The sequence below is a fragment of the Pithys albifrons genome, chromosome 3 (assembly GCF_047495875.1).
Source record: "Pithys albifrons albifrons isolate INPA30051 chromosome 3, PitAlb_v1, whole genome shotgun sequence".
NCBI classification, from domain to species: domain Eukaryota; kingdom Metazoa; phylum Chordata; class Aves; order Passeriformes; family Thamnophilidae; genus Pithys; species Pithys albifrons.
In genome coordinates this window covers 64854833-64863861 of record NC_092460.1, presented here as the reverse complement: position 1 = coordinate 64863861, position 9029 = coordinate 64854833, and the positions used below count along the sequence as shown (strand labels likewise).

At 43.5% G+C, this 9029-nt stretch overlaps 1 protein-coding gene across 1 annotated transcript in view; it reads left to right on the top strand.

Annotated features, from left to right (window-relative positions):
* Positions 1-9029, top strand: part of TPH2 (tryptophan hydroxylase 2) — a 66477-nt gene continuing 57448 nt past the window's right edge. The window contains exons 1-4 of the mRNA XM_071549955.1: positions 1-119; positions 2806-2958; positions 5170-5353; positions 5462-5562. Of these exons, the coding sequence (XP_071406056.1) occupies positions 15-119; positions 2806-2958; positions 5170-5353; positions 5462-5562 (543 nt within the window). The 5' untranslated portion in view covers positions 1-14. The remainder of the gene's footprint in view (positions 120-2805; positions 2959-5169; positions 5354-5461; positions 5563-9029) is intronic.

Sequence of the window (9029 nt, the reverse complement as noted above, 5' to 3'; positions counted from 1 at the left end):
CCGCCGCCGGCCCAATGCAGCCCGCCATGATGATGTTCTCCAGTAAGTACTGGGCGCGGAGGGGCTTCTCGCTGGACTCGGCGCTGCCGGAGGAGCGCCACACCGCCGGCAGCCTCCCCGTAAGTGCCGGGGACGGGCTGGGGCACCCGCCGGGTGGGTCAGGGCGCATCGGCTCCTCCGGGCCCGGGGCCGGATGGCCCCTTCTCTGCGCTTCGTGGTGGGGTCGGTCAGGAGCTCTCCAGCAGCTGCAGGGGCCGGTGAAACTAACTTTGCCAACACTGCCTTAAGTTCCTTCCGTTCTGTAAGGAACAGAAAAAGTTTCGTTAGTAATACAAGCCTTACTACAGAAAGAAACCATATTGATGCTGGACTAGTAGAAAAGCAGCGAGGTCCGGGTCAGAGGGTTTAAATGCTTCGATTAAATACTTCGATTCGGAAGTGTTTGGTTAGTCCTGCGGGCTATTTGCATCAGCAGAACCTGCCTTTTCACGGTACCCGTAAGCCTCACAGGACAATGTGCCATGTGAAGCATTTTTGGTAAAACACAGGTCACACGAACTCTCACGGCATCGGTGCCGATGGCTGCACGGCTGCGGTCCCAGCTCCTGCCCACTGGCAGGGATGCAAGGACAGCTGGGAGCATCGGTCAGGAGACTGCTGGAAATCCTCTCAGGAGGCAGATGTAGTTCTCTGTCAGGTGATGATGCGGGTGCAACAGGTGGTTGGATGATTTCAAGCATGCGATAAACTTCTGTATGCTTACAGGTAAATGTATGTGTGCCTAAGTAAGAATAAAGAATGTTAATAGGGGCTAATGAGGCAACTTGCAGTGAATATGTGAAATATTTAGGATTATGGGGACTTTGCCTCCTATAGAATTTTTCAACACATGAAGATCTGGGTCCCTTGCGTAGAACCAACAGAACGCACCAGTTTGTACCAGTTGTGAACAGGCCTATTGTCTTTATAGTGAAATGTGGAATATCCATATTTGTACATGCTCTACTTCTACTGGAAGTATTGAATTAAATGGAATACATTTGCTTTACTATCTTTATATTTGAGTTACTTCACTGAGTTCTGTTATAGTTAACTTGCACTTGCTCTGGATAATTAATTTTCATTAGGAAAGTTGTTCTGTTAGTTGTTATTTAATTATGACATGTACTGATGAGCAGGACTAATAAGATTTGAGTTCTACTTCATCTATTAGGCTCATAACAAATAGGTGTTCTAGTTTTCAAATGCTTTAGAAAGTCTTTATTATCAATTTGGGTAATGCTCTCATGAGAGTATTGAGGAACCTGTGTCAGTCTTGGAAGGTGTCAAGCGCCATTTTTTTCCAGAGGAATTAATGGTGTTGAGATTGTCAGACACTCAATTGACTCCATGACCTCCTATAATGTTCCTATAAATCAGCACACTTGAAACCCCCACATATTCTATAAAAATAACACCTTTGTTGCTTCACATGGAGGTTATGTGCTTGAAGTACATGAAAAGGACTTAGTCAGATCCCAAATACTACTGAAGACAGAACAAAAGTGACCTTCCCTGTAACTATCTCTGTGTAAACCTCCTACTGAGCAGAATCATATAGGCACAATCGTTAAAAAATAAACATGAAACCATTCATATATCATTCTCCAAATATAATTGCTTTTCCAGATTGTTTTTGGGTAGTCTAATGAATTATGAGAACAGACCATGCAGATTTCTTAGCATGTCCAATAACTAGTTTAAATGTGGCTGTTTTAACTTGTGCCATTTAAGAGTGTTCTAAGACTGGTTTAAAAAGCTTCATTTTCAGGTTAATTTCTCTAAGCTCCATTTCAAATTGCTAAAGGACAGTTCAATCCTTGTGGAATAGTTATATATGATTTTAAATTTCTATCTTCATAATTTTTAGTGACTGTATGCAGGCTTTTTTTTGAAAATCATGGTGAATCTTATAAAAATTGTCTACAAAGGTTGTACTGTTGTCGTCTCAACAAGATTTAAGCTCATAAAAGTAACTATTTTTTTTATAATGCTGGCAGAAATTTAGCTTAAAGAACTTTTTGACTCCCACATTGTGAGAAGAATGTAGAAGTCACCAAGGATGGTGTAATATTCAGGGATTTTCTTTGAGTTCTTCACTAACTCATCCTTTATGGGATGTACAGTTTTTCACAATGAGAAGAGTCAACCACTGAAATAGTCTCCTCAGGAAGTGGTGGATTCCTCACACTTTGGCAATTTTAAGATTCAGCTGGATAGTGTGCTGGGACTTCTTATCTAGATTGTGCATTTGCCATGAAAGGTTGGACCAGGTGATCCTTAAGGTCCTGACCAGCTTGATACTCTGAAGTGCAGTCTAAGCTTGTATTTCCATCCTGTTTGTATAATCAACAAAGGTTTTGTTTTCTCAGGAAATATTACATTGCATGACAGCATTAACTGTACTACAACAGAAAACATAAATTTTAAGTTTAAAATTTAACAGTTAGTACAAAATTACAGACCAATGCAAATCTTTGTAAATTGACTGATATGGGTTAGAATAGCATCCCTGCAATTTTGCAGCAATGATCAGGTTAGAGTAACAAAGCTGCAGGCTTTTCCAGTATTTTAGTCTGTCTCCCTTTGCTTCATAGTTATTACTAATGATAGCATTGCCCTAATAATACTGTCATACTTGTATCCCATTTCTACCTTTGAATAAAGTCTGGAGGAGTTCCGTTCAGCTATTTTCAAACAAAAATTTCTCTTTGTGGGAGATGCCCATTTTCATCTGAGATGACCATATTCTTTATCTATTTGTAGCTAAACAGGTCGAGTTCTGGGAAAAATGAGGAAAAGAAAGGGAATAAGGGAAATGGGAAAAGTGAATCTGTTTCTGAAGGTGGAAAGACAGCTGTGGTGTTTTCCCTGAAGAATGAAGTTGGTGGATTGGTGAAAGCTCTCCGACTCTTCCAGGTAAAGCTTACAAATCATTATGCTGACTGGACTGAGGGGGGCTACTGAGGTCAGGCTCTTTGTTGATATAAACCTAATGGACCATGGCAGAAGGAATAGAGTGCAGTTACACTAACTGCGCTGAACTGAAAGAAAGTGACTTAAAATTTTGTGGCCCATTCAACAAAGCATTTTGGGCTTGTGAAGGGTGTTCTGGAATGGAGCTTAACAGTGATGCTGATACTTACACCGTTCACTTTAGGTTTCTGATGTGTGACTGTCAACACCATAAATCAGATTTGAAGTTGTCTGTGCAGGCCACAATGAAAGGAGGCACTTTCAGAGAGAGTTTAGAATATAAATTGCATGCAATCAGGTAGTGGTGGTGGCAGCCTTGCTGCAGGACAGTCTTTGGCCATTAACTTAAAGACACCTCTAAGTGCTTGCAGGGTCAGGGCTTTATGTGTCTTTACTGGCACCTAAATTGTGAGGTATTGGTTCCTCCATAGGTCCTGATGCAATGGATGCTTTTTTCAGTCAGGCTGCTGGGACTGCACTTAGTCTGCTTACTGCCTAAATAAATGGAAGAGGGCCCGGGGGCATGTCTGAGGATAGTTAAAGCAAAGCAGTATGATAAAAGTCTTATGTTGTTCAGTCTGTGCTGTGCAGTAAAGAGAAAGAGGAGGTGACCTGGAGCCTGCTTCTAAGGCGAAACCATCGGAGGAGTGTAAGTGTGGAGCACTGGGAGTGGCCAGTCCTCCCTCAGAGTTGCTGGCTCTGGGAGCAGATTCCCCAGGCTGATGTAGATTAGATGCTTAGATTCCCCAGCCAAGGACAAGGAGACCCACAGGAGGGACACTGCCAGGAAGCAAGGTGTTTCACAGAAAGAGGAGAAGCCTAAGCGAGTGAACGGAAGTTGCAGAAGGGGTCATGTTTTCAATGCAGCTTCTCTCCAAGGTTAATTGTCTAACTGCAGCTCCAGCTTAAATGCTTGTTTGGGTTTGCACCTGACATTCTGGATTTGCACATTAACTACCCCTTCCTGGAAGTAGGTGTGTAACTCACTCTGGTCTCTCAAAATGTGGCTGGAAGATGTGCCAGAGATATCAACCCCATTCATGCAGTCATTTAACAATTTGAGTACTTCAAGGGGGAGTGCAGGTTTTGTTCTCTACTTAACCTAGGGTATATCAAAGTGAATTTGTTGTGTGATTGGGTTAGGTACGCAGTATACATATGTTATGGAGCATATGTGTATATATAGAGGTGTAAAAGCTGAAACTGCTGGTTGGCTCTATCAGAACAGACCTTCACCTGAAGTGAACATTTTTGTAAAATACAGCAAAAATGTTTTTTTGGCTTCACTGAGTAAGGGTAAGGATAGTTGTGAAAAGTAACAGATAGTTTCTGTTTGTAAAAAAGAGAGGAAAAATCAGTCAGGAGAAGTATTGGTTGAAAGCAGTCATCTAATCCAACATCCTGTTTAGAAGCAAGGCTGTCACAGCACTAGATCAGGACAGCCATAGCACACTGTGGTTAGCTGTCATTGTATTACACCCTTGACTTGCCAGTAGTTGTGGTGGGAGAGATACCCCACAGGAAAGTTTTTGTGCTAGAAGTATTTATACTCTCATGTTTGTTGCAATAGAGAATAAACTGAATTGCATTTTAATTTTAATACAATTTTATTACTATTAACTCTTCAAGTTATTGATAATTGCCACACAATAGATAGGTGAGGACCGAAACACAGTAATTATCACAAAAATAATTTCTTCCTCACATATTCGTGAGAGAGACTGAAGTAGTACATGTTTAATAGCATCTATTTAAATAAACACTCTCAAATCTATTTAAATTAACATTATTATTATGCACACTGCCTAATAAAATTGCGTTAGAATTTAATATTTATTGCAAATGAAAACATAAAATTGCATTAATTTTTAAAAAAACTTATATTGTTCTCTGTAAGAGATTGTCTTGGTAGATAAAATGAAATAGTTTTCTTTGTTAACTATAATAATTTTGTTTTTACTTTCCATGTACAGATTTCTTTTTGACATCAATATTTATTGTGTGTCACAAACTAATTCTGTAAATACAAAAAGGGACTACTTTCAATAAAAAGGTCTTTTAATAACTGGAAAAACTTTCCTGAGGGATGTGCTATCAATATTGCTCTTCTAGCTGGTATGTCTGTATTTAATCCGTTATTTCATCTTTCCACAGGAAAAACATGTGAGTATGGTTCATATTGAATCACGCAAATCAAAGAGAAGGAATTCAGAGGTGGAAATTTTTGTGGACTGTGACTGCAGCAAGAAAGAATTTAATGAACTAATCCAGTTGCTCAAGTTTCAGACTAATATCGTATCTCTCAATCCACCAGAAAACATCTGGACAGACGAAGAAGGCAAGGCTGTTCTTGTGTCATTTGGTTTAGACACTGACAGATGTTTTGCACAGGTATCTCCATGATTTTTCACTCCAGTACTTTCAACTTGCATTCTGTCTTCTACAGATCTCGACTGTGTCCCTTGGTTCCCCAGGAAGATATCTGAATTAGACAAATGCTCACAGAGAGTTTTGATGTATGGATCTGAGCTGGATGCAGATCACCCTGTAAGTGTAACACCAAATTGTCCTGTAGATAATTTGTTCAGGTTATTTGGCAGTCAAATAAAAAGCCTGTTGACTGCAAATTGTTTTTGGAGCATGGGGACTAGTTTCTCTTCAGTGGTTTCAGAGAATTAATGTTCCTTTTCTGTTGAAGGATTAAAAAAATAGAGGTCCTCCAGAAAATTTATTCTTTGTTTAACAAGTATGTCCCCTTTCATAATGCTTGTGGGGTTTTAAAAATTAACTAGTTGATAGAAAGGTTTCAAACTTGAAAGAGTTTAAAATCAATATAACCTTCAGTTCTGCTACAAGTTGCTCTTAGGTCATAATTGATATTTTCAATAGGTGTCAGAGAAGAAAGAATTATGGGTCAATAATGAAAGAAAAATGAAGGAAAGAATTATGAAGTAATAATTAGTCACTCAGGAGGAGGTAATTACAAAATAGAGCAATATCTTCCTGTTTCTGATGAATGCAGCAGATGGGAAGGTGTCTTGCATTGTTTCCTGACTTTGGTGGCAGGAGAAGAGCCTGCATTTCACACGAGCTGTATTCGCTGTTGTGCCAAACACTCAAAACCCAGAAAAAATGATTTGTTACTGTATTTCTTTTGGTGATTTTCCATAAGTGCTTAACCTCTGAGTCTTTAGGTGTCAGAAGATTGAAAGCATTTTTGTTAAAATATTTTCCCTTTTTATAAATCCAAGTTTCTATCTCTGGACAACTTGGCTGAAAGATACTGGTGGTAGCTATTGTATTAATTCCTAAAGTACACTGGATTAAACTAGTATTGTAGGAAACTTCCATCTGAAGAGAGGTAGGCAGCGAACTAAGATATCTGACCAAAAGACTGTCTTATAATAGAATCAAATTAAACTCATGTTATAGTTCCCTTTGTTTTTTGTTGCACACATTTTGTTCTGTGGTGGGAGCTTGAGCACAGATTCTCTCACCTGTGTGCATATGCCAGGTGGACACCATCACGATGTCCCTTGGCAGCCCCACTTCCCTGTCCCTGGTGTCACCTGCCCACGTATCCACCACAATAATCATCATCACCTTGTTTCATTTCTAGCCACCTCTGCCATGTGTGAGGTCTTCCCACATTGTGGGCCCACAGTCAGGGAGCACATTCCGGGATCCTGGTTTATACCATATGCTCCTTGATGACAAACTAGGATTTACTTCACCATTTCTCAGACAGGAAAACCTGTTGATTATCTTCATCCATTAACCATAATTTGGTTCAGAGGTTGTAGTGACAGCTTATTCCAGCTCTGAGTTTATTACTGTGACAGGCCATTAGATACTGTTTTATGTTCTGTGCTGGTACCTTCATTAAATACTTGAGTGCTCTGCTGAAAATTTGCCTTCAGTTTTACAAAACTGAAAAAAAGACATTTGCATTATATGAATATATATTTTACACTTGGCGTAACTCTTACAAACATGATTTATGCACCATTTGCTAGCCTATGCAGCATGCTAGGTGATAGTAATGGGGAAAAACCTGTCAATCTGTGACTGGCTTTTAAAAAGCCACTCCAGGTGCCTGCCCTGTTTCATAGTGGTGTCATGTAAGCGCCAGAGGACCAAAGAGAATTATCCTATTATGGAACCTGCAAGGATAGCACTGCTTTAACAGTGGTAGTTCTAACCTACTCCATACTGGCTAATGATTTCAGTCTCAGTTTCACTACATTTGACAGGCATTTAAGTCCCCTGTGCTATCTTTTATCACTTTACAGGTCTTGAATGGCCTTCAGCTGAGTAACCCAACATTTATGTCAAAAGGTATTAAGAAGACTAGAAGGCTCCCCCTGATTACAGTAACTTTTTGCCAGTCAAACAAGCTTCTTTGTGTAGGAGGAGAGGCTTGGAGGTTTTCTGCAGTCCTCTGAAATCCTCACTTACTCTGCCCCAGCAGCACAACTTTGGTTATGGGGCAGTAAAATGTCTTCTGAGTTTTAAAGAAGCTCCTACAAATATTTCAAATCTAGCCATGTTATCTTTTCATTCCCTTCAGTGATTTGAGTTTGTGTATGTGAGAAATAAGGAAAAAAAGCATTTTAATTTTCAGTGTTGACTGAGGGAAACTTAAATGCACTTTGAGGGCTACTAACTGGGGAACTTAGATAACTCTTTACCCTTTTTATCTTCAAAAGATTGGCAGTTCTGCCTTGAAAATAATTAACTCTTCTTGTAGTCCAAAACCGGAAGTCTCTACGTATCATATCTTCTAAAGCTGTATCTCCCCCTCTCCCCCTCTCCCCCTCTCCCCCTCTCCCCCTCTCCCCCTCTCCCCCTCTCCCTCTCTCCCCCTCTCCCTCTCTCCCCCTCTCCCCCTCCCCCTCTCCCCCCTCCCCCTCTCCCCCCCTCCCCCTCTCCCCCCCTCTCTCCCCCCCTCTCTCCCCCCCTCTCTCCCCCCCTCTCTCCCCCCCCTTCCCCCCCCCTCTCTCCCCCCTCTCTCTCTCCCCTCTCTCTCTCTCTCCCCTCTCTCTCTCTCTCCCCTCTCTCTCTCTCTCCCCTCTCTCTCTCTCTCCCCTCTCTCTCTCTCTCCCCTCTCTCTCTCTCTCCCCTCTCTCTCTCTCCCCCCTCTCTCTCTCTCCCTCTCTCTCTCCCTCTCTCTCTCCCTCTCTCTCTCCCTCCCTCTCCCCCCTCCCTCTCCCCCCTCCCTCTCCCCCCTCCCTCTCCCCCCTCCCTCTCCCCCCTCTCTCTCCCCCCCCTCTCTCCCCCCCTCTCTCCCCCCCTCTCTCCCCCCCTCTCTCCCCCCCTCTCTCCCCCCCCTCTCTCCCCCCCCTCTCTCCCCCCCCTCTCTCCCCCCCCTCTCTCCCCCCCCTCTCTCCCCCCCTCTCTCCCCCCCTCTCTCCCCCCCTCTCTCCCCCCCTCTCTCCCCCCCCCCCTCTCTCCCCCTCTCTCCCCCTCTCTCCCCCCTCTCTCCCCCCTCTCTCTCTCCCTCTCTCTCCCTCTCTCTCTCTCTCTCTCTTTCTCTCTCTCTTCCCCTCTCTTCCCCTCTCTCCCCCTCTCTCTCCCCCTCTCTCTCCCCCTCTCTCTCCCCCCTCTCTCTCCCCCTCTCTCTCCCCCTCCCCCTCCCCCTCTCTCCCCCTCCCCCTCTCTCCCCCTCCCTCTCTCTCCCCCTCCCTCTCTCTCCCCCTCCCTCTCTCTCCCCCTCCCTCTCCCTCTCCCTCCCCCTCCCTCTCCCTCCCCCTCTCCCTCCCTCTCCCTCCCCCTCTCCCTCCCTCCCCCTCTCCCTCCCTCCCTCTCTCCCTCCCTCCCTCTCTCTCTCTCTCCCTCCCTCTCTCTCTCTCTCCCTCCCTCTCCCTCCCTCTCCCTCCCTCTCCCTCCCTCTCCCTCCCTCTCCCTCCCTCTCCCTCCCTCTCCCTCCCTCCCTCTCTATCTTTGTATAGCTCAAACAGCTGTAACTGGCCAGTGTGTATGTGTTGTACAACTCTTTTGCACTTAGTATGGAA